Genomic DNA, 26,470 nt, shown 5'->3' on the forward strand with positions numbered 1-26,470 from the left:
GAACACATAGGCCTACATACTCTAAACACATACTATATATTTGACGTCACGTTTGAATTCGGGAGCACTGTGCATCCCAAGTGACCAAAACGGGGGACACTGCACCGCGTATACAGTATAACCTCGTTACAACGGATCTGTTTACAACAGACATTCGGGTACTACATACCAATTTGCGGCGTTATGCCGACCTCCATGTTTGTTCCATTGATTGAGCTTCGTTTACAATGGATTTTGGTACAACGGACATTCGGATATACTAATTGACTAAAATGTCAGGCCAGCAAGGTGGTCAGGACTCCTTTAGAGCGGATTTTTCTACCACGGACATCCCAAATTCAATAACTTCCGACTTCAAACATCGCTTAGCATACTTTCGGGGCAGCAACAGTGCGCCGCGGATATCGACGTACAGATTAAGAATGAAGGCCTGCCGATCTCTGGTCTGTCAATGATCAGCTATGCCTAGCTGTAGTGACAAGAAATCGGCATACAGCATGCTTGGTGTTGCGTTTTGGGACGCTGACACGCGAAATTTCTAGCTGCTGCCACCGCTTCTCCGAGTGGTCGCTGCGCGGCGAGCTTGGCTGGGGGGTCCGCCGCCGATGTGCAAAATGCTCGTCCGCGGTTCTGAGGACCCAGCGGGCGATGCGATTCGTTGCTTGCGACAAAGGACGTTGCGGGTTCTTTGCTTTCGCATGTCCGCTAGCACAATGTTCTTGACCGCAAAGTTTGGATTCGTCTCGTACATCGGCACCGTGAGCAGAGTTAGGCCTAGCCACGACATAGAGAAGAAAGCTCGGTTGCGACGTACGTGGCCGTGGTGCCCGATGTTTCAAAGTACGTCATGCTCGATCGCGAGTACAAAAAGTTGTCCCACGGTGGTCTTCGTCATAAGCTCCGAAGTGCTGATAAGAAGAACCTCTAACAGTGGGTCCAATGAGTCAACGCTATTACAGTCGCATGTCTGCAATGTTCTACGCACGTCTGCGATGTTCGCGACGAGAGCGGCGTGCTCTCGTAATCTGATGAATTGAGCTTCCGCTTGCAACTTCCAAACTAAAGCGTAATTACCGTCGACCCGTGAACACAGAATGAGTGCGAACGTGCCACTAAGTAGCACAATTTTTGACAGCCATGGCCTCGCGACACACAAGCAGCAGACGATGCTCCTGAAGCAAGCATCACGGCAGAAGCAGCCAATCGGAGGCCTTGAATTGAACTTAAAACATGTGCTTTTTGCATTGTTGTTACTGAATGGAGGAGCTAGCTGAAACAGAGAACTTGAACACGGAGAAATGCTCTTTACGACAAGCCCAAAATGGTGGTGCCTGGTTGCATCGTTGCTAGGCACCCTACCGCTGCCGAGCTATAATTTTGGAAAACGCAGTTTTGTTCTTGTTCTTTAAATTTTCGCCAAGTCGGCAGACGCAAAAATTTTTTTTATAGCACTTGTATGTAGTTTTCAGTGAAGATATTTTGGAATCGTATAGAAAAAGGGCTACAGAAACTGATAATGCGATTTTAGAAATCGCTTTTTTTTTTTTTTTGGTCCCCCGTTTAGATTAAGACCATGTTTGTGACTCTTAATTCTCTCCGATTATAACAGACACATTCAGTGTTTACATAAAAGTCTGTTGTAACAGTACTTGGATTTTAAGTACAGTAGAACCCCGCTGTTACGTTCCTCACTGCTGCGTTTTCCCGGCTGTTACGTCGTTTTCCGCCGGTCCCGGCATAGCTCCCATAGGATACAATGTATTGGGAACCCCGCTGTTACGTCGTAACTGTCGGACCGTTCCCGTATGATACGTCGCGAAGTGCGCCCGGAGCCGACCGAGTGACTACCAAAGAGAGCGGCCATGGTGCATTTTCACGCAGCTTGGCCTCGTTTGACCGTAATATTAGCCGCATGAGAGGCGCAAGCAACAGAATCTTTCAATTGATGCAAACAAAAGCATGGCCTTCGAGATTCAAATTGCAAAGATGGCGTCTATGACGTAACTGCTCGCGAAAGCAAGGCCTTCGAGATTGGCATTTACTATTGACAAAAGCATAGCCTCTGAGATTTGCATTGCACAAACATGGCGTGTATGACGTAATTGCTTGCGAAAGCAAGGCCTTCGAGATTGGCATTCACTTCTGCCATCGCGTTGGCGTAGACTCATCATCATCGTTATTTGTCGGAGAACGGGAGGAGTTCGAGCTGGTTGGAGCTCGCATGGTCGTGCGTGCGGTTCGCGGTCGGACTCGCCGCGCCGGTCGTGATTGCGTGTGCTTAGTTCTTTCATGCCTACAGCTGTTGGTGTTAAAAAAATCACATACGTTGATTACATTTCTGCGGATAAGGCCGTCCTAAGCTCCGCGTTTGTATCCATTGACTAGATCGCGGCTGAGCGCGCCAATTTTCGTGCTGCTCGTAAGAATTGAAATAAAATTCTGTACCACTAAATATTTTGCCGTTTTTCCTGTTTTTCGGCTCTTACGTTTCCCGTCTCTTACGTTTATTTCCTACGGTCCCTTCAAAAACGTATCAGCGGGGTTCTACTGTACTCCCTTTACAACAGACCAATATCCTCTTCACTATGAAGGTCTGTTGTAATGAGGTTATACTGTACAATGGTCACTGCAGCGTTCACTTATAGTGTGTGCTTCACGCCATTTCTGCCCATTGATGCTCAATGTCACCGTGAGTGCTTTGCAACAAAATGCTTAGTAGAATTCGTGTTCACTTGCTTTCCAGTGCTCAATTGCGTCATCATGGTGTATTTACTTAATTGTACATTGCAGCCTTTAAAAAGTATATTTCCCTTTCTAATATAGCGTAATTGTACTCACAAGTTAGTTGCCATTAAAACTGTATTGTTCATTTTATTTTGCACACTCTTTTTCTGTTCTTCGAAAGCTGAACAATATTTAAACAATTGGTGACCTTAGTGACCTTAGCTTCTGGAAAGGATATTGCTCCCTGTGGGCAAAACTCTTTTTGCTCAAAAGACTCGAGAGCATGTGTGGCAGGGTATACAGTCGATCCCGGATATATCGAACTCGAAGGGGGTCGCGAAATAGTTCGATATATTGATAATTCGAAATATAAAATATGCGTACTTGAGGCTTATATTAATGCATTGCAGGGCCTCGAAACAGTTTCCGAAATTCGTAACAAGCGCTAACATGACGATTCGCTCACAACTAGTATGTTAAATGAGAAGATGGCAACTTCTTTTGCAAGTTACCGCACTTTATTTCGCACAAAAATAGTTCGTAAACTTGTCTTGCTTCTTGCGCGCCGTCAAGTTCATCAAGTTATCCTAAATATAATTGAAGCTTTCCAAATAAGCAAATTCAGCACTTTCGGCCACAACAGCGGTGACCGACGCTGAACGGCGATGCAAGCTCTGGAGCACTGTAACCGCATGGGTTCGCTTCCGCGACACTGGCAACGTCAGCCTTGATCGCGGCATCGATGCAGTCATAAACAGCGACAATTTCATCTGCACCGATGAAGTCGCTTGCTGTACTTCCGTCTGAGAGCGCACCCTGAAATGCTAAGTCGCAAAATTGACTGAAACACCGTACGCCGTTGTCAGAAGTCGTGACGCTCCCAAAGTCGTCACCTGGCACCAAAGCCCGCAAGGAAACGGTTCGTGACCGTGCTTTGCTTGACGTCGTTCCAAGCACCAGTCAACATTTTATCGCTACGAGCGGGTCAATGTTTAGTTCAACTCCCGAATGAGGATTTGTCAAGAACGAAGTGAGAAGTACTCAAATCCTCAAGCCACAAGAGACAACGCAGCGACGCAGCCCACAAACAACGAACGAACAAGTCCCGACCGTCGGCATCTTGGTGATGGCGATGGCACTTGTAGCTTTGTAGCAAGCAGCTGCTGCTTTGGCGCGAGAAGGAAGAAAAAGCGTAGCCTCTGAGATGTGTTTTATAACCGAAAACGCCAAAAATACGTCACGACGTTGCGGATCTCGAAGGCCATGCTTTTCGGGCCCGCATGCCATCGTACACGAACAGAGAAGGGAATGCGAACATTGCGACGAGGCTGCCAAGTATCTCCGCATTCATCTCATTTTGGTGCCTTTGGCAATCGGCCCCTTTGAAAAACACTATGCACGCGCATTACAACCTACAGATCGTGCATCAAACAAGCCGGTGCACTCGCAAGCGCTGCGCAATCAACTAGATCAATGTAATCCAACGACACCGCCTTTTCGCCACCTGCGCACGAAGAGTGGTCGGAACTTGACAAATCGCGGCTGAAAATGACCAACACTTGTTAGGAAAAATGCACTCCCTGGAGTTTGGCGAGGCACAGCATTCGATATATCGGACGTTTCGCTGTGCGGGAGTTCGATATACGTGTGCACCAGCCCTATACTTTTGCATGGGAAATTCAAGGGGATTTCTCAACTGTTCGATATAGCCAATAATTCGATATATCCAGGTTTAATATATTCGAGATCGACTGTAATTACATAGTTTTATGTGTTAAAACTTACCCATTTTGAGGTGTGCACTCTTGGATCGGTACCCTCTTTAACCTGCACATTTGCAGAAGCGGTGCCACCTCGACCTTCAGCTCAGCAGCACTGTGTCACAGCTGCTGAGTTAACATAGTGGGCTTAGAATGTGCAAAATAAAATGAGGTTCCCCACTGTTTCATGTCACACTGTGTTCAAATGTGGCACACGTACCCATAAGCCGCAGAGCTCGATCGAGGTTTGAGAAGTCCTTGGCATCATCTATAACTGGGTCACGCAGCGGTCCTTTGCTTTGGTGTTCCTTGGATCGGGAGTTGTTCTTGAGCAGTTTCTCAGACTCTGATGAGCAAAAGTACTGGGTGCATCCATGGCGCAGGTACTGCATCAAAAAAATGTCAAGGGCATTTGGCACAAATTCAAGGATGATGACATCAATTTAAATGTCTTCAGTCAGGATGCACTATTATTGAAGTAAAGTCAAACCTTGATATATTGAACTTGTTCCGTATAACTTCGAAAATCGCATGCATTTTTAACCTTTTATTTCGAACATTGTTGAATGTAAAATGGATACATTATACTCCACCACCCCAGAGCATGTGTGCTTCTGTGGCAGCAAGCAGGTTTTCCCGCAACACCCTTGAAGATGGTGGTGGTGGGCGTTCCCAACTGCTGTGCACTAGGCTGTGTAGCATAGCAAAGGGTGATGGCTTCACTAGTTTGACAATGCAATGCAGTTGAGGCACTGATGGGGACTTGCATAGGCGCTTGGGGACTTCAGTTTCGGTTGTCATTCTGCCAAACATTATCTCTTAAAGCCCGTTCAGTCATGAGCGATGGTACGTTTACAAGAAACAACATTTGATGCTTACTTTTTGTTGCCTTTTTCAGTGTCTTGTGAAGTGTGATTCCGTATGTTGCATGGCGAACTCGTTCCTGTTGACTGCGTCATGTCTCGAAAGTTGTAGACATCTGTGCGCACACACTGAGGTGCCTTATGGGTTTATTTTTGTGTGGTGGTATCTACTTCCAGTTAGAAGAGACAGTTGTTATTGCGAGACGTATAGCTAGCTATTTCACTCCATCAAATATGCGGATGCATGAATGCCGTTATAGCCATGCGGCATCTGGTTGCCAACAAGAGGCAGGCTATGCTACTGCAGTTCCTTCATCCAAAGGAATAAATACTTTGTTTGAAGCTTCAAGGGAGTATTCACTGCACCACAAATGGTTCATTGATTGACGTGCACAAGATTTTGTCACACTCGACGATCGGCAACCATGTTCACCACACAACCCTTTATTCAACCACATCACATGTCCGACTGCTTGTGTCTCTCTGGCTCTCTTCTCCCGTTTTCCTGTGCATCCTCTCAGTGTTCACTTGACACTCGCGCCATCTAGTTCCTCTCCCGGCAACTACACACAGCCTCCGGGACCCGCACCCAACACATGCGCACTCTTCACTCCCTCCCATCTCACAATTTTATATACTGAATTCTGGCTATACTGAACTGCTTCGCGATTTCTGCACTGTTCAATAAATCGATGCTATTTTTATTCTTTGTAGAAGCACTCACATACGGTACGGTCTCAATAATTCAAACTCGAGGGGACCTCAGGATTTTGTCTGAATTATCAGAAGTTTGAATTATTAGAAGTTCTCATAAACATAATTCAAGGCAACGTACCAACTAGCATTGTGATGTTTATTGTTTTCCAGTGCTGCAGACAAATCATAGACAGCTCTGCATGATTGCCGGTGAAGTTTTCAGACATCAGCGATCATACTGGTGCTCGTTATTATACAATGCGCGCACATGAAATAAGGGATGAAACGTGTTGTGTCCAACGACAGCTTGTAGCCCCTTTCCATTCTTATGACACTTTCCCACATGACAGCAGTGTACTGCAGCGAAAGTGAGCTTAAGAAGTGTTCGGTAATGATAGACCAAGGCCAGACTATCTTGGTTTGCTTTTTTTTCCCTCAGTAAGCATGCGATTTTTGGTGCGCACAGTTTGGCTCGTTTGGCTGTTTCGTAGGCAGGCAATCGGCTTTATTTGAGACAGTTAGTGACATGACAATGCGCCATAGCGTTGCATGGCGCATTGCCAGAGTTAATCACGGAGGCCACGGTCTAGCGAACCCACGGTGTGGTGCAAGATGACAACGCATGTGACGAGTCGACTTCCAAAGATCCCTCGTCGTCTCGGACAGTTTCCACGAGCGCCTAATCTGACATCTCGGTAGTGACAGCACAGTCCTCAGAAAAGACTTTGTGGGAATCGGTTTCATGCGAAGCAGTCAACGAGTAGTTTTATGCTGCATTTTTTTGGCTTTGAGCCAAGCGCAGGCGAATCGATGTGTTTTCGTAAGTGTAGTAGCTGTGGGCACATCGTGGGCTTACCAGGCACGTCGACAACACTGGCGTTTAAAGGGTAACTTATCGTCTGACGCAATGTCAGCACTCGCGTTACAGCACATACATCAGTATTATCGAAACGAAGTGCACATTACAGTGCGATGATGCGAATATCATAGGTAACTTTCGTTAGCGTATTCCTCTTGGGGTCGAGCAACGCTTGAATATAGCTGGGTGAATCATAGGAATACAAATGTAATGTTCATTAGACTGCTACAAAAGCGGAGCCAACACTGGAACCACAGACGTTAACCTGACCTGATGCCTGTGTCGCAAGAGTACATATGTAGTGTTTATTGCTTTGGTATAAGATAAGATAAGCAGCACCACAAGCACAATTGACATTGCACCGACATCATGCCTGCATTGGTTGTTTTTCCAAAGCAGTTTTTAGACCTGGCGTAGCTCTGTGGTAGAATACCTGACTGCCACACATAATATTTGGGTTTGATTCCTACTGGGATCCTAATTTTTATTCTTTTCATTCGTCCGGTCAACACTGCCAATGTCGGTTTTTCTTAATGCTCTCGCATTTAAATTACCAATGTCTGCTCACGCCGTTCCTGGGTGGATATAAACTGTCAATCACCTGTGGCGTATACCCGTACACCCCTGCTCGCAGTAAACGGGTATGTACCACGGGTTTGACGACATACGCGGCAGAATTTTCACGTTATTCATGTCATGATCCAGACAGTCATATTTGTCAAATCCTCTTACCCTCCCATGCCAATTTTGGTCTACACCAAGTTAAGGTGTAGATAGCTAGCTAGCTAGCTAGCTATCTATCTAGCTATCTATCTATAGCTAGCTAGCTAGCTATCGAAGAATTTCCTAGCAAACCCAAGGCACTAGCAAACCCAAGCTAGCTAGCTAGCTAGCTTGGGTTTGCTAGTGCCTTGGGTTTGCTAGGAAATGCTTCGCATTTAGAAAAAGAAAATGAAAGAAAATCATGAAGCTGCACATCGACAGGGGCTGCTCCATGCATGTGCAGTGACATCACACACGTGCGCACGGTGTCGAAAACAAAGACCGAACGACACTGACACCACGGAATGTTCAGACAAGCGCTCTCCATATGCGGTACGAACTTAAAGCGTGACACGAAGCAAGAACTTTTTCTTTAACACGAAAGTGTTTTATGCCAGGGTCTACCAAGACATCAGTGACGTATTGTCACGTGGTCGTGACATCGAAGAAGGCAGCAGTCAGCACGTCCGAGATGAAACTCTTTATTTGGCCGAACTTGTGGCCGAGGAACTGAAAGTCAAACTACAGCAATACACTGATAGCGGTGAACAGAGCGTCAACCGTCGATCAATTGACAAGCGGTCAAGCGCGTCGGCTTTTATACAGGCGCTATCGAATTTCCCAGCGATATCGCTAGGTGGCGGCGTTATCTCTCGATAAAGCTGGAACATTCGCGTGCGGCGCGAAATCTTAAAACGATCTACTACAATCGAGAAGCTTCTCGAACACTGCTTCGCGGAAAGCCTCAAGCGTTGATAACCGTCCTCGCTCGTCAAACCCAAAAAACATCAAAATAAAACAAGAAGTGGGCGTGGCATTGCCCCCTCTGAAAAAGCATCGTCCCGATGCTTTGAGTGGGGTGAAGCTCCGGAGGGCATCATCGGTAAACCGTCAATACGAGTAATTCGCCCCACTAAAGTCTGACGACACGCTTCGGCCTCTCTTTCACATACGGCAGGATCTTGGCGCTGCTGCCGTGCTGCCTGGGCCTCTCGTTCTCGACCGGCAGGATCTTGGTGGCGGCGCCGAGCAGCCCCCGCCTTGCGCGCTCGCCGCTCCGCAGCAGCCTTATCCATCCGACAACTCCGAGTGCGCACCAAGAGCGAGTGCCTTTTATGCTCGCGGGCGTCCAATGGCAGGTGCCATATGACATCATTCATATTTTCATAACATCACATCTTTTCATCATATTTCATCATACTACAAGTATAGTTTTATAACATCTCGCATCTCGCATCGGCTGCTCAACAGTACCCTGTGAAGCGCCGGCGGTGGCCATTTCTCCTAATGTAGGGCTTGGCTGGAGAAGTTCCAGAGGGATGGCCTCGGGACTAAGGCCTCGCAGTCGGCGACTGTAGCGGTGGACAGGAGTATCCATTGCAGGAACGGGTTGTGGGATCGGACTGGCAGAACCGCATCGTGAACGGGTGGTGAGCATCAGGCGTGAAGTCCGAAGAACCGAAAACCCGAGCATCGTATTCCTCAGAGAAATCGTGGTTGCTGCTCGAGCTTCCCACTTCGTCGTCCTCAGTTATCTAGCCGGCCTTGAACACGTCCGAAGAACCAAAGACCCGAGTGTCGTCTCCTCAGAGAAATCGTGGTTGCTGCTCGAGCTTCCCACTTCGTTGTCCTCAGTTATCTAGCCGGCCTTGAGCAGTGTTTTCATCATATACAAGTACCGCCATCTAGCAGACACTCCACGAACTAAACGAGAGGTGGCTACTACATACATCGGGGACGCACGACCCACGGCTTAAGGAGCTTCGCCCCAAAAAACAAGTGCATACATAAATAAATTACAATAACAAAGGTAAAAGTAGAGTCCCCAGGTTCGCTAACATGCAAAAAACCGCTTAAGGTGCACGACATGGACGACTTCAGGGAGTTCGTCGCTGGGAGTTCGTAATGCCGTCCGGGATGACCTCATAGTCAAGAGCGCCGAGACGTCGAAGAACCTTGTATGGTCCGAAGTATCGCCGAAGGAGTTTTTCGCTAAGCCCACGTCGGCGTATCGGCGTCCAGACCCAGACACGATCGCCGGGCTGGTATTCCACGAAGCGTTGTCGAAGATTGTAGTGACGGCTGTCGGTGTGCTGCTGGTTCTTGATGCGCAGGAAGGCGAGCTGTCGAGCTTCCTCGGCACGTTTTAAGTAAGCGGCGGCGTCGAGGTTTTCTTCGTCGGTGACGTTCGGTAGCATGGCATCGAGCATCGTTGCCGGGCTCCTTCTGTAGACCAACTTGTATGGCATCATCTGCGTCGTTTTTTGGACGGCCGTGTTGTAAGCGAAGGTCACGTATGGAAGGATGGCGTCCCACGTCTTGTGCTCAACGTCAACGTACATGGCCAGCATGTCGGCGATGGTCTTATTTAGACGCTCGGTGAGGCCATAGGTCTGCGGGTGGTAGGTGGTAGGCGGTAGTGCGGCGGTGGCTCGTCTAGCTGTATTTTAAGATCGCCTGAGTTAGGTCCGCAGTAAAGGCGGTACCTCTGTCTGTGATGAGGACCTCTGGGGCACCATGACGCAAGACGATGTTCTCCACGAAGAACTTGGCTACCTCGGCGGCACTGCCTTTGGGCAAGGCCTTCGTCTCGGCGTAGCGGGTGAGGTAGTCAGTTGCTACGACAATCCACTTGTTGCCGGAAGCCGACGTTGGGAACGGCCCCAGTAGGTCCATCCCGATTTGCTGGAACGGCCGGTGAGGTGGTTCAATTGGCTGCAGAAGTCCCGCGGGCCTAGTTGGCGGTGTCTTCTGTCGCTGGCAATATCGGCAAGTCTTAACGTAGTGGGCGACGTCGGCAGCAAGGCGTGGCCAGTAGTATTTTTCCTGTATTCTGGCGAGCGTGTGGGAAACACCGAGGTGTCCAGCCGTCGGGTCGTCGTGTAGGGCCTGGAGGACTTCTGGTCGCAATGATGAGGGCACGACAAGAAGGCAGTCGGTTCGAAGTGCCGAAAAGTTCTTCTTCATGAGAACGCCGTTCCGTAAGAAAAACAACGGCAGTGCTCGCTTGAATACCTTCGGAACAACGGCGGTCTTGCACACGAGGTACTCCATAAGGCCTCCCAGTTCCACGTCGGCTTGTTGCCTTTCGGCGAAGTCGTCGGCACTTGTAGTTCCGAGGAAGCAGTCGTCGTCGTCCTCTTGCGGCGGCGCGTCGACAGCGGCACGGGACAGGCAGTCGGCGTCAGAGTGTTTTCGTCCGGACTTGTACACGATGGTAATATCGAATTCTTGAAACCTCAGACTCCATCGTGCGAGACGACCTGAAGGGTCCTTCAAGTTTGCTAGCCAACATAAGGCGTGATGGTCACTGACAACTTTGAAGGGCCTGCCATAGAGGTAGGGGCGAAACTTTGACGGAGCCCAGATGATGGCAAGGCATTCCTTTCCTGTTGTGGAATAGTTGGCTTGTGCCTTGGATAGTGACCGGCTAGCATAACTGATAACCCTTTCAAGCCCGTCAGTCTTTTGCACAAGGACGGCACCGAGTCCTACGCTGCTTGCGTCGGTGTGTATTTCCGTATCGGCGCAATCATCGAAATGCGCAAGTATGGGTGGCGTCTGCAGGCGTCGTTTAAGTTCTTGAAATGCTTGAACTTGCGACGTTTCCCACCTGAATTCGACGTCGGCCTTCACGAGTTGCATCAGTGGCTCGGCGATCCATGAAAACTCCTTGACGAAACGTCTGTAATAGGCGCACAAGCCGAGAAAACGGCGTACGGCCTTCTTGTCAGTGGGCGGCTGGAAGGCAGCGATGGCAGCTGTTTTCCGCGGGTCTGGGTGAACACCATCCTTGCTGATCACGTGACCCAAGAACAAGAGCTCCTCGTATGCGAAGCGGCACTTTTCAGGCTTCAAGGTCAGTCCAGAGGTCTTGATTGCTTGAAGTACTGCCTCAAGCCGCTGGAGATGCTCGTCGAAGGTCGAGGAAAACATGACGACGTCGTCCAAATACACAAGGCATGTTTGCCACTTCAATCCGGCAAGCACGGTGTCCATGACGCGCTGGAACGTCGCAGGTGCCGAGCAAAGACCGAAAGGCATGACGTTGAACTCAAAAAGGCTGTCGGGTGTTATAAAAGCGGTCTTCTCTCGGTCTCTTTCGTCTACTTCGATCTACCAATAGCCGGTCTTGAGGTCCATCGACGAAAAGTATGTCGCATTGTGAAGTTGATCCAGGGTGTCGTCTATCCGTGGGAGGGGGTACACGTCCTTCTTCGTGATTTTGTTCAGGCGCCGATAATCAACGCAGAAGCGCAGTGTCCCGTCCTCCTTCTTCACTAACACCACGGGTGACGCCCACGGACTTTTGGACGGCTGGATGTTGTCGTGTAGCATCTCGTCGACTTGTTTCGTTATTGCGTTGCGCTCTCGAGTCGAAACTCTGTAGGGGCCCTGACGGAGGGGCCTCGCACTTTCCTCCATTATAATTCGGTGTTTCGCCACCGGACTTTGCCGAATTCGTGATGACGACGAGAAGCAGTCCTTGTATCGTTGGAGCAGGGATTTGATCTGTTCTTGCTTGCGCTGGAGAAGACTTGGGTTGACGTCAAAAGCAGGTTCCGGCCCTGGCGCTTTCGCGGAAGCTTCGGTTAAATCTGTGAGGGTGAAGGCATTGCTGGCTTCCACAGTTTCTTCAATGAAGGCGACTGTCATACCCTTGTTCACGTGCTTGTATTCGAAGCTGAAGTTTGTCAGCACTACCTTTGCTTTATCGTCACACAGCTCGGCGATACCTCTTGCGACGCAAATTTGACGGTTCAGGAGTAGTTGCTGATCGCCGTCGATTATGCCTTCAAGGTTCGCAGGTTTTTCGGTGCCAACGGAAATAATGATGCTGGAGCGCAGCGGAACGGTCACCTGCTCTTCTATCACATTCAGTGCATGGTTCCCTGGTGTCGCATGGGGCGTGAGCGCTTTGTCCGAGGTTAGTGTTATCGACTCAGACCTCAGGTCGATAACGGCACCGTGGTCAGTTAGGAAGTCCATTCCGAGTATCACATCCCCGGAGCAGTTTTGTAGGATTACGAAGCTCGCAGGATAAGTCCGGTTATTGATGGTGACTGTCGCCGTGCAGACACCAATCGGCGTTATCAGGTGGCCTCCAGCTGTCCAGATTTCGGGTCCACTCCAAGTGGTCTTTACTTTCTTCAGCTTGGTGGCGAATGGCCCACTGACGACGGAATAGTTGGCTCCGGTGTCTGTCGGTACTGGCAGTGGCGGTACGTGTGGCCGGCCTCCCTGCAGTGGTAGCAGAGCGGGCAGTTGTCATGTGCATGCCAAACGTCGGTCTTTCGGGGGGCGCATCCTTGTCCTGTCGGCGGGCGGTATGGCGTCGGTGGTGGTGGCAGCGGAACTGCTGCGGCGGCATGGCGTCTTGACGCGGGTGAGGAGGGGAGGCGTTGCGTCGGGCTGCAGCAGCATAGCTCATGGCTTGCGGCTGAGCCTGCGGTGCTTCGGGAATTCCAAGGGATTGCCGGACTTCCTCGCGGACAACGTCGGCGATTGAATGCACTTCATGCTGCAGCGGGGGTAAAAGCTTTCGCAGTTCCTCCCGCACGATCACTCGGATCGTTTCACGCAGGTCGTCGGAGCAGAATGATTGGACTTCTGCGTGAGCTGGCGTCGAGTGGCGATTGAATTGTCGGGTGCGCATCTCCAGCGTCTTTTCAATCGTCGTCGCTTCGGAGATGAATTCCTGGACAGTACTCGGTGGGTTCCGCATCAGACCCGCGAACAGCTCCTGCTTTGCTCCTCGCATGAGGAAGCGAACTTTCTTGTCTTCCGGCATTTCGGGGTCGGCGTGGCAGAAGAGTCTGGTCATCTCTTCTGTGAAGAGCACCACATTTTCGTTTGGCAGCTGCAAATGGGTTTCAAGCAGTGCTTCGGCCCTCTCCTTGCGGATGGCGTTCGTGAATGTAGTGAGGAACCTGGTGCGAAATGTGTCCCACGTTGTCAGGGTTCGCTCTTGGTTCTCGAACTAGATGCGAGCGGCGTCTTGCAAGGCAAAGTAGACATGCCGTAGCTTGTCTTCGCTGGTCCAGGCACTGAAAACGGCGACTCGGTAGTAGGCTTCGAGCCAGCTTTCCAGGTTTTTGAATGACGATCCATGGAAGGTTGGCGGTTCCTTGGGCGTCCGGAGAAGAATCGGTGCGGGCGGCACAACGTCTGTCATCGTCGCTGTGGTCGAGGTCAGGGTCTTTGTTTGCCTGGTCTTTTCAGGTAGAGGCCCGTGCTCTGGCGGTAGACCTTGTTGCCTGCGGCTTGCTCGGCCTTGGCGTCGACGTCTTCTTTGCGACTCGGGCTTGGTTCACGGCTTGACGGGGGCGTCCGGAACATGGACGAACAGCACCTCCACCAGATGTCATGTGGTTGTGACGTCGAAGAAGGCAGCAGTCAGCACGTCCGAGATGAAACTCTTTATATGGCCGAACTTGTGGCCGAGAAACTGAAAGTCAAACTACAGCAATACATTGATAGCGGCGAACAGAGCGTCGACCGTCAATCAACTGACAAGCGGTCAAGCGTGTCGGCTTTTATACAGGTGCTATCGAACTTTCCAGCGATATTGCTGGTGGCGGTGTTATCTCTCGATAAAGCTGGAACATTCGCGTGCGGCGCGAAATCTTAAAACGATCTACTACAATCGAGAAGCTTCTCGAACACTGCTTCGCGGAAAGCCTCAAGCGTTGATAACCGTCCTCGCTCGTCAAACCCAAAAAACATCAAAATAAAACAAGAAGTGGGCGTGGCAGTATTTTCGTCACAGAAATGACGTTGAAAAAATGCACATGATCAGATGGCAAAGAACAAAAAGTTCCATCAGTGGGAGTCGAACGCATGACCTCTCGATCCGCAACAACAGATGCCGGGCATGCTATCCACTGCGCCACGGTCACACACTCTGGAGGTTTTACAAACGCGCCTTTTATATCTCACACTTTCCTCTCACAGTGCTCTTGGTTGGCAGGGTGATGTCGCCCTCTGGGAGCAGTAAAGTGAAGTAATGCATCATGACCGTGGCCTCTGCGATTAGCTCCTGCAACGCGTTGTTGTTACGCGTCCATCCCATTAGTTAAGGTAAAAATGAGCTTGACGTGATGATCTGCAAGTGCGGACATCTCAGTGTTTGTGCTGTGTGCAGAAAAAAAAAATGTGCATAATGTCTGGACTGAAAGGCGAGTCTACGCATCAACTCCCAGCGTGTCTTAGCATTGCCAAAGCTGCATGTACGGTTTGCCATGGCGAATACACAAGCCCGTACGCGTATCGCGTTTTATCGGAGATCTAGTACGTCTCAATTGAAACAGTGGAGGTTCTTGTTTGTCATATCCTTGTTAACTTACCTTTACGGCTCAATCTTTATGAAGTGAAAATGCACATTCTGAGTTTGTGTATCAAGTCTAAAGCAATGAAGTAAGTACACAAACACGTTGTAGGTATAAGATACAGCAACATAACCGCTCAAGGGATCGATAGTTATATCATTAAATTATTGCGTTTAAAATCGCAAGACTGCTCACTGGATTATGAGGAACGCCGTAGGGGAGAACTTCACCTTAATTTTCACGGGGATTCTTAACATCAACCGAACGCACGCCAACAAGTGTTTCCTTCTTCGTCTTTTTTTAACACGAAAGTGTTTTATGCCGGGGTCCACCAAGTACATCCGTCACGGATATGACGTTGATAAAATGGACGCCAACGGGTGAGAAAGAAAAAAACCATTACCCCCGCTGGGAATCGAACCCACGACGTTGCGGCCACGACAGCAAGCGCCCGACGCGCTACCGACTAAGCTAACTCGGGAGATGATAGACACGGCGCGAACGCGCCTTATATCTTTCACACATTCTCTTTCGCGGCGGGCGGAGCGGGACGGTGCCGCCGTCTGTGAGATGTGAAAAGAAGTAATGCTTCACGATCGACACTTACTAGCGCTTACTCCGAGATTGCATGCGATATCGGAGGTCATGGCTAAAGCGTCTCGATACCAGAGAGCTAGACTGGCCGCGCTGGCGTCGCCGAGGCACCCTTGACGCAGTTAGGTTCTTTGCCTTTGGCTTCGTGTTAGCGTGCGTCGGCTCATCAGAGTAGTGCAGCTTCCGCGTGCACCAACGGGATTTCTCCGCCGCCGACTGCTTTAATTGCGAGAGCACCGACTAACAAAACTGCTGCAATATGTGTCGCAGAAAGGACGCGATTTCGACGGGCGAATGTCGTGCCTTGGTGGAGCGAGAGCAGCGCCTGCGAGACAGAGGCCAGCGGGACGCACGCGTTTGTGGCTCAGGCTACGAACCTCTACCTCCCGTGTTGCTGAAGCGCAATGTGTGTTATGTATGCATGAGCACAGGCGTCGGCTACCCATTACTAGAAAGCGCACGCCATGCCGTTTCTCTCCTTAATTGACGACGCTTTGAAGAAGTGCATACCGGGTACCAGTGTTGATTATGAGCTTGTTGATATCATCCTTACGCGGGATTCACGATTCGCTGTGTCCAAATATATGTTCACACCGTCAGCTACCACAACGGTTTAATCACGATCATGGGCGTTAGTCGTCGCGATAGAGACATGCTGTCAACATGGGTACATCCACGTCAAACGGTGCTATAGCTGCCAAACACGAATAGACATTGTACAAGCTCTCATATATCACTACACAATAAGCACTACTTCTGTGAAGGCACGTTTCACTTTCGTGTTATACCGATTCCTATGTCGGAGGGATCAGCCATGTTTTTATTCATTCATCTCCGATCAGGATTTTGTGCTGTGAGTGAGAATCTAATCCGTAACCTCGCACACAGTAGCTCAAAACCATGTTGCCGCTAACGCTGTACATTGTTTAAAACTGCAGCGTAGATGTTGAGACGGAAATTGAGTACATTCACATCCATGCTATGCTAATATTTCTCCAAACGCCAGTCATCGTGAAAAAGTATGTTCGCTTTCAAAGAGCATAAGATTTGTTCATGATTATCATTCACAACGAGCAAATCACTATATGTCGACATAACAGAATTGTGCATTACAGGCAGTGACTTACTTTTTGCAGCTGTGAGTTCAGAAAATAGCGGTTTGCAGAAACTTCTATTGAAGGAACGCATACACGCGCAGCGCTGCTATGCAGAGAGATCCCGCCGGTGGAACTCTTTTGCCAAGCAGCACCTGCTCCTAGGGCAGGACTTATGGGTGGGGCGCTCACAGTGACGTCACACTGTTTGCGAACAGGGAGAAATCTATTGGCAGCACCCCTCTAGTACTTCATCAACATAGCCAAAAGAAATGCTTTCATGTTCGTTCCTCGTAAGGATATGCTTAGGGATACTCTGCAACTTTTCCTTTGTTATTTCGCTTCGCAGTACTAGAAGAATATTAGAGAAATATTCGAAAATTATTTGATTCGATTTGCACTCAATCTTTATTACTAGAATTCGCTTCACACCCAAAATTTTGCTACTTGCACAGCTTTACTTATATCACAATTACTGCGCTACAGTTGAAAGAGGACCAAATAATGTTCCCTGAATCTTCCTAAGCTTCACTGTCTGTCGATTAGATTAAGGTGTGTCTAAGAAAGAAACCGGGCTTTTGATCCATTCCCCTTCTTGCCTGTAAGACATAATTCTTGATGTGCATATTTGTATTATATCTGCGCTGTAAGGCTTGTGTTGTCTATGAGTATTGTAGAATTCTGCGAGTGCCAAGAACTAGGCTTGTGCGAATAGTAAGTTTTAGGTTCGATGCGTGATAGTGATTTGGTTGAATAATTTTGAATCAAATTCAAATAGTGTATATCACACATTATAAAGAAAAATGAGCATATTTGTTATGATCCAACTGACCTGCACAATACTTCATAAAAATTGAAACAAGGCATGTGCAAATGTCATTCTTTTTGGTGCAAAGGGAAGTGGAAGCAACTTTGAATAAGATAGATTTACCAGTGCAAAAAAAGACGGAACATTTAGGAAGAACACACACACACAGCGCTGCTGTGTGTGTCCTTCCTAAATGTTCCGTCTTTTTTTGCACTGGTAAATCTACCTTAATCATGAACCAACTCGCCCAAGCAGCCGTTTTAGCAAACTTTGAATAGTAGCAGAATTTGACTTTCGGTAGAATGCAAATGGTAACCGGTAAAATACGTTACATTTAAAAATTTACTTTACTTAGAGCATATAAGCCGTTATAACGAGCTTTTAAACTTAAGAAATGATGAATAGATGTGTGGGTACTTTGATCATTTAACCTTGAAGTGGGGCTTCGCGGAAGTGTGGATTTCCCCTGGAAAGGTGTATTCACGGCATAGCACTCCTGGACTGCAGTGAAACCACCTTTACAGGGGGCTTACATGCGGTTTATATGTCTATTTATTCGTTTCGAATACTTCAAAATTTCGGATAATTTAAATTCGTTTCGAAGCGAATTCGAATATTGTAATATTCGTTCGAAGATTCGGACTGCTCGAATATTCGCACAAGCCTACCAAGAACTAATTCAACTATGTACATACCATTTGTTTCCCATTAATTTATACAGTTTGTTATTTTAGCAAAAAAATGTTGCACTGCAGTTCGGATTTAACAAACCCACTGAACACCACATTCGCACGAAAGTAGCTGACAGGCTACAAAAATGCAGATACGTTCCATGCAGATACGTTGTGCTCACAGGCTACAGATTGAGAGCAGTGAGTGAACCACGCGAATGCGGCGCTCCAGACTTGTTGATGTGTGATTTGCAGACACACGGTGGCCATGCTGAGCATGCTCACACGCCTAGCTAATAATAAGTGCAAGCTGGGAATCACTTGGGAAGCTGTTCAGGTTGAGAGCGACTTAATTGTCTGGCCTCCTTTGGCGACTGACGAAAATATTGGCTGTTTAAAGGGGGTTTTATACAGCGATCACGTGAGCACAGTTACACATTAATTGCTGCTCACCGTTAGTGTTTGCATGGCTCACTTTCTAAGCTCACTAGTTTGCCAACACATTATGCCGATTTTGCAATCAAGACGCACGAAAAGCACTTCAACATTCGCGACCAGCAGCGGCACCACTTTGTGCTGTATGCGTGCGATACATGGCCATTTATGCTTAGTATTACAATCAGTGTGTCAAAACACCTTGCGCAGCATGACTGATATGGCACATTTTTTGCCAAAATATCAAACGAACTTTTGCATGTCCAAATCTTCATTTGCAACAAGACGCTGTTTACAGCATGTGGTGCCTAAAACAGAGGCAGCATGGCCAGCGTGCATTACACAGCATCATAGTGGATCGAAAAAACAAACAAAAAGATCACTAGCCAGCGTGTTATTCCCAGTTCCTCATCAAGAGCAATAAGCTTCGAGACTAAAAACAACATTTGGTATATCGTCAGTAATGGAGGTCACATGCACAAGCTTTGGTTAGGCCGATTATAGTAAGAAAAAGCGCATCTGTGGAAAGAGGAAGAGCGCAACTGTTTCCATGGCAATATAGAAAAGATGCGTCAGTTAGAAGCCAAAACAGGAATATTTTGCGCCATAAATGCTCTATTCCCGTTAAGGCAGGTGGAATAGCGAACATGAGTGCACTTGGCTCAAGCTCCACTTGAGTGGGCACAGTAAGGCCAAAGAGATAGGACTGGAGCAAAATGGCACATATGGCACTGTTGAGCCACCACTGTTGTTGACCTGGAAGTACTGGTTGTGTAGCATTATAGCCACGTAGAAGATGGTTATTATGTAACACACCAAAGAGGTTGCCGCTGTTTTAGATGCGAAAGCATCTTATGCTCGGGGCAGTGTCCGTTCTGCGGTGTCCGCACCCATACTGCGCATGCGCCAACTCCTCCCCCCCCCTCCCCTTTTCACGTGAGCACGAGGAGGTGGCGTGAGCGCTGCCTCCACTTTGTTTCTCCTCTCCCATTTCTCTCTCTCCACCACAGCTGTGCGCTCGTATATAATGCGGCGCGCGCTCGCTTCCGTTGCACTCTCCTTCACAACGGCGCTATGGACGCTCGCGAAGCTTAACGTAAACGGCAATGCTGGCAAGCAAATCTCGAAGCTGCGAGGCTGCAAAAGCGCGTGTTCGCTGTGCTTCCGTCATTCTCTCGCTCTGTGCAATGGTGTGCGAAACGCCATGAACAACGTCAACGTCAGCGCTGGTTGCAGCAGTAGCGCCACCGCTGCAGAGCAGAGGAAGGCTCGGGAAGCCGAATGTAATTCAAATGCCTCGACAACCGCCATCTCATAAGTCACAAAAGAGAAACGGAAACTCAATGCGCACCCCCCGCGATGCTTTCGCATCCCACCATGGTTGCCCGTAGGGGGAAATGATGTGTAATTTTTAAGAGTATATGAGCAGAGGTGCGACAGATGGAACAGTTTCTTTAAACAATTTTTGGAGCAGCAAGTTCATGGCTTTGGAACAGGGTAAAGGGGCACTAAGGGCAAATAACATTTTACGTCAGAGTGAAAGGTCAATGCTTGAGAACATCTCAAATACCCATATTATACGCAGCAGCGCCTTAGTAATCAAGAAATTAAGGTAGTGAAGCTTGCTGGGCAAGTTGGTGAATCATGATGGCAAGAGCAGCGCTCATGTCGTTGTGTGTGCCTTCCCCGTCCCGTGCTTTACGTTTGCGCTGTTCTGACCATCGAGAAATTAAAGTAAATGGAGGTCACGATTTGTGCCACCATTGAGACATTCTGGAACACACGCCCAATGAGGCAGTAGGGCCTCAGTATAATTAATCACAAGTACTCAAGCTACCCATGACAAAAAAGAACATTTCATTGCATTAAAAGATGGAATAAAATAACATTGTTGCATCGCAGTCTAATTCTTGCAAAAAAAAAAATAATAAACCTGATGTTATCTTTGAGACCGACGCAAGTTCCATTTTCGCCAGGCTGTGCTCTGCTAAAGAGCCTTGTTCTGCTATGCACTGCACCGCAGTACTGGCATGGAGAACGCTATGTCAGAAGGCTGTTTTTGTAGGCGGGTACCTTGAATTGCACGAACGGTATGCGGAGAACTAAAACATGAGTTTTTTTTTTTCAAAACTAAGCATTTCAGTGGCACGATCCAAGCACTAAAAGATTTCTGGAATGCTATTTCAACAATCCACGTCGATTTAACCTTTGCCTTTAAGTGTCCCTTTAGGAGCGAAAAAGTGACATCTTTTGAACTGACAATTTCAAATATAAAACAGCTTACTTGAAGCAGAACGCTAAATCTGGAAGTAAGCAATAGCAAATTTTAGTCCTTCCTTTTTGCAATCACTCCTGCAGCCGTAGATGTGCCTTCAGAGGAGGCAAAGACTGCCATGTTCTATGGCGGGCAGCCTACAGCATTATGGCTGCAAATTTAATCTGTACTACGTGATGGCAGTGATGATCCAAAGCCTGCACTGAGGGCAGAACATATCACAGCGTTCTCTGGAATTGTACTGCTCTGCATGAGCACAGAACCATGAGGTTCCCGAAGCTCGGGGCTTATCAGAGTGGTTTAGTCAAGCAGATGAACAAAGATGCTTATCATGAGAGTCGATAATAGGTCATAGAGGTGCACTTGTTGGTAGCTATCTTTTGGTGCTAAGGTTAGCACTATACATTTGTGTGATTGCAATAGTTGCCCATTTTACATAACACGACACTTGTGCTGCGATTACCAAGTCTCTGTACGTGTTGCAATGGCAGAACTTTTGAGAAAAGGCATGTCATCAGCCACACCACAAGTCAAGATGGAACAATTAGCGCCTGTGCAAGAAAATAGTGATCTTGGCATGCACTAGCCGGTAGGCATATGACGAGCCACTATGGCTTAATGGTCAGCCAACATGACATAAGCTTTGCAGAACAAAAATTCAATGAAGAATAAATAAAAAAAGAGAAAAAAAAGTAAGGCACGCACTTACAGGATTTCAGCAGGTTCTACATATGCATGCATATTTTACTGAAAATTGATAAGTAGTGTTCTATAATGTTTAGCATATTGCCTGCATGCCCATTCCCGATAGATCTAAAAGGACTCTCCATGTGCACACACACAGTAAGCTATGACGGAAGACTGCTTGTGAACAACTGTGAAGCAGGAGCATTAAAGCGTGGTCCTAAATGAAAGCTTGCTATGTTTGTGATACATTTTGCACAGATGAATGAGTTCGTATGCTGAAGTTCAAGGACAGTGCTCACATGGAAATCATCTGGGCTGGTGATTCGAAGCTGCTGCCTGAGCTCAATGGGTGCGCCAGCGCAGAGTTGGTAGAAGATGTGGTAGTTCCGTTCACCCTTGCTCTGGCCACAGATGCGAGACTTTTCCAGCAGGTAGTGTGAGATGAAGCCACCCACTACGCTGCACTGCAACCACCAATGCATCGAGACAACACTGTAAGACACGCTCTCGTTCAGCATCATCTCTATGACCTCAGTCAGGTCTCAGTGGAGCTGAACGTGAAAGCCTGCAGTTCAACACTGTGCCTGAGACAGACAGAACAAACCAAGTGCAAAACTGAGGTACTATGGGGGCCTACATCAACATTTTCTGAATTCATTTATATCAAGCAGTGCCACAAACTGAAACCACCTCGTTGCCTGCATCGCTGCTTTCTGCTATGCTTGAGAAAGTCACAAATGTGTACAGTGACTACACATCTTACAAGCTGGTAGCAGCAGGGTGGAAGCTACGAGGTGCAAGCAAACTACATGCTTGCGTAGCGAAACATAGTTCTGTTTGTAGTTGGAGAAGGTTAAAGGACCCCTGACACCAAATTTGGAAACTCGAGATGCTTGTGTTGTTTGATAGGCCTGCATACGTGGGCACTTCTGACCGATTATGACTAATGAACGTTGCCTTTAAGATATTTTCATTTGGTTTTAAAGTAAGCTTGAGTGCTCGTCTGACTTTTCAGCACCTTGCGACATCACCACTAGTATGACGTAGACAGAGGCCCCTTGTGACGTGACACAAGAAAAGTGAGTATTGTCGACGTCGCAGAACATTCACGGGGCGCACACGGAACCACGAATGGCACCCAACGAGGGCTACTGTTCCTTGCCCATCTTGCTCTGTTGTCAGGCTGCTCTCAAAGTAGTTTTGGCTGCTTACGTCAGGAATGGTTTTCTTTTTCCTAAGGGGGACACACTCAAAGCCCCCACATCGTTTCATTCTTCACCGCGCGCAGGTCCCCCGATTTGCAAATGTGCCTTCAGCGTCACCGAAGCTCGAGCGCATGTGGTCTCAGGCGCTCCCCTGCTGTGGGGTGCTAGTTTCTTACAATTTTAGGTGGGTGTTTTGAAGGGACGCTAAAAGTGGTCACAATTAATAATGCTAACATTAATTATACAATACATTAGAGCATTTACAATTCAATTTCAGCATTACCAGACACAAGGCTACAAATTACAGTAAAAAAGTCACAAACAAAAATTTCGCTGTCAGGGGTCCTTTAAGACAACTGCATTTGTTTGGAACACACTACATCACAGCAACGCGTGATACATTAATCACGATTCGCATGTTCGTCATAAGTGTTTGACTATTGTATCAGTAGCTGTTAATAATTGTGATGGCGAACCAACATGGCAGTGCCCATGCAGACGCAATTGCCCACTTCGATCCGAACTTACACCTGCTACTTGCCCACTCTCCCGACAGCAATAAATGAACGGTGGAATCGGCTATCGCTTTGTGTCATCTCCCGCTGAGGACAACGTATAAGGCACGTTTTGTCCTTATTATTGAGATGAGCTCTTTGCTCAGCCACGCCTGCTAAGCTTTGTCCCAGAGAATTTGAAAGGGAATGCGGGAAATATTCCAAAATAGACACGAATACATTGGTGTCGAAGTGTCAGGATACAAATATAAGGCAAACACAAGCGTCGGTTTAGAACTCATGGGCCACACAGCTGCTCATGACAATGACTTTATAATCTCCAGGTGCAAGGAACCAGCTTCGACGGGTGCCGCCATGTTTTTTTTTCCAGTGCTACCGTTGCTGCCGAACGCTAAGAGCGTTAGTTGCTACTGCTAATGTGTGCTTGCTTTACTCAACCAACGCATGTCATCGTTCTTGGGCGGCACTGCCGTTGCTGTCCAACACTAAGAGTTTTGGTTGCTGCCGTGTGCTCGCTCTACTCGTCCAACGTGTGAGCGCAGACGTTAAGGGGGTGCCGAGCAGACAACAGGGAGCAGATTAATGCATCATGAAGGGCGTTCGCTCCTCCCGTTAGCTGAGTAGTCGTGTAGCTACCACAGTGCTGCAACAAGCTTGCGAGATGGAGTATATACACCCTGACATAATTAAACCCCAGAATTTTACGCTGGTAGTACATGCCTCTTCCCATGGCAATAGATGCGCTGAAGCAGTAGCTTGAGAGCTCACCAACCAGGTACTATCGGAGGAACTGTCCAAGCTACACAATGCACCAACAAACCACTGAACCACACTGAAATGCTACAACATAACAGGCAAAGCAAGCAGTGATGTGATTGACCGAAGCCACTTTGGCGCAGCTTCTGGGGCAGCTAAAATTTCACTTTGGACCAGCACAACAACCTTTCAGAGCAGTTACAAAGCACACATATTCAAACACAAATATTTGACTCCAAGCTGGAGCAGTTGTGCCACATGTTTAACCCCTTAACTGCTTATGACGAGCTGAGCTCGTCATGAAAAATTGTCACATTTCTGCTTATGAAGCTCGTCATGGCTCTTCGGCAATGTTTCAAGACGCTTTTGACGAGCGCAGCTCGTCAAATGGTGTTTTCTTATTTAAAACACAGATGGTAGCACGGATTCTATGATTGGCGCTTTTAATGAATGAGAGTCTGCACACTAAACGGCAAAATGCACGCCTTGCGTCTCCCATGCATTTTAAACGAACATGGCACAGTGCTGTACTTTGAACGCTACCACAAGGATGGTAGTCTTGTCTAGTTTGTATTGAACTGTCGAGGAATAGTACATTTTGTCCACGGGAAGTCAAATGGAACCCATACTTTCTGGAGTTGCAGAAATTTCGTTCGGAATACCGACCAAATGCCCCAGGTATGGGGTATTATCAGGCCCGCAGCCAGGGAGGAGGGATGTCTAGCCCCACACCCCCTCCCCTCTTGAAACTCTGATGGAGGGGGGTGTTTTACCGAAAATAAATAATGAAAATATGTGTTTTTTAAGGCCCTCAGCAAGTGGGCCACCCGAAAAAAATTCCTGACTACGGGCCTAGGTATTACATGACGGTGCGAAATATGATGAATAAAGCATTTTTGTAAGCCATAAGACGTTTTCGCAAGTTTCTTTCTGTTTTGAACATGTTACTGAAGCACTTCTCGTCATAAAAAAATTTCGCAATTTTGGAACAATTTTTCGTAATTTAATCAGCACTTAAGGGGTTAACAAAATCAGTTTATGCACAAATATATGCATGTTTACTTAGAATACCCCAAAATACGATATTAAGTTACTGCTCTTCGTTTTTCTGCAGACAGCCCTAGGTTCTTTTTAGACCCATGATCTCAGTCCCCCTAACATTTTCTCAGAATCCATGTCATATTTGAGAATGAATATGACTTTCCCCGATGTTCAGTCAGAAGCACGCTGTCAACTGCATAATAAACATGGATGCATCTGGTACCACAGTTGAAGGTTTGTACTGGTAATTTTATGGTCGTAATGGGCTGTCATCGTAAAGCACTAAAAACACCTCTCGCCGAAGGTGCTGGTGCGTCCAGTGTAACAGTACATGATCTTCAATGTTATTGTACCATCAACAAGAGCCAACTGAAAATACCAACGATATATGCAGTCAATTCACCAAATGGGCCCTTTCTTTTATGTACTGTTTCTAATCGCAGCTTCTCTTCCAAGCTGGTGATACTCTGATGATGGCCAGGTTGTGGGCAACAAGGTGGCTATCGCAACGAGAGACCCACTTGCGCTGCTGGTATCACCACAGAACTTCCTTCCTCGTGAGTGTATGCGGTTTATGCACACTTGCTCATACTTGCTTACAAGCTTTCGTGTGCACCTGCTACAAACGAGTGATGCCATCTTTGTTTACAGCGGGAAAATGTGAAATCGACAACATAAACCAGAAAACTAAAAACAGCAAGAAACAAAAATGCTTTACGAGTTACCTTTCTTACTTGCAATGAAAAAAAAATCTAGAACATAAAGTGAAAATAGATAGGTATTATGTAGACTTGTGCGAATGGTAAATTTCTGGTCCAAAGCGAATAGTGATTTGGTCGAATAATTTCTAATCGAATTCAAATAGTATATATCACACATTATAAAGAAAAATGAGCATATTTGTCATGGTCCACCTAGCCTGCACAATATTTTTTAAAAATTGAAACAAGGCATGTGCAAATGTCATTCTTTTTGGTGCAAAGGGAAGTGGAAGCAACTTTGAATAGTAGCAGGATTTCACTTTTGGTAGAATGCCAGTGATAAACTGTAAAATACGTTACATTTTAAAATTTACCATACTTGGAGCATATAAGCCGGTATAACAAGCTTTTAAACTTCAAAAATGATGAATCGATGCGAGGGTAATGAGCTCATTTAACCTTGAAGTGGGACTTCGCCGCAGTGTAGATTTCCCCTGGAAAGATGTATTCACGGTATATCACACCTTCACTGCAGTGAAACCACCTTTACAGGGGGCTTACAAGCGAACTAATATACACCTATTTGTTCATTTTGAATACTTCGGACATTCCAGTATTTTAAATTTGAATTGAAGCGAATTCAAATACTGTAATATTCAAAGTGCTTGAATATTCGCACAAGCCTAGTATTAAGTT

The 26,470-nt window shown here is 47.3% G+C and overlaps 1 protein-coding gene across 2 annotated transcripts in view; it reads right to left on the reverse strand.

The window, feature by feature from the left end:
* The window catches only part of LOC119396998 (unconventional myosin-VI), a 195,676-nt gene that overhangs the window by 110,749 nt on the left and 58,457 nt on the right, over positions 1–26,470 (reverse strand). For both annotated transcript variants that reach the window (XM_037664409.2, XM_037664408.1), the window contains exons 8-9: positions 21,856–22,020; positions 4,705–4,870 (exon numbers count right to left, since the gene is read on the reverse strand). In XM_037664409.2, coding sequence (XP_037520337.1) covers positions 4,705–4,870; positions 21,856–22,020 — 331 coding nt within the window. The remainder of the gene's footprint in view (positions 1–4,704; positions 4,871–21,855; positions 22,021–26,470) is intronic.

This window comes from Rhipicephalus sanguineus, chromosome 6 (genome assembly GCF_013339695.2).
Source record: "Rhipicephalus sanguineus isolate Rsan-2018 chromosome 6, BIME_Rsan_1.4, whole genome shotgun sequence".
Classification (NCBI taxonomy): domain Eukaryota; kingdom Metazoa; phylum Arthropoda; class Arachnida; order Ixodida; family Ixodidae; genus Rhipicephalus; species Rhipicephalus sanguineus.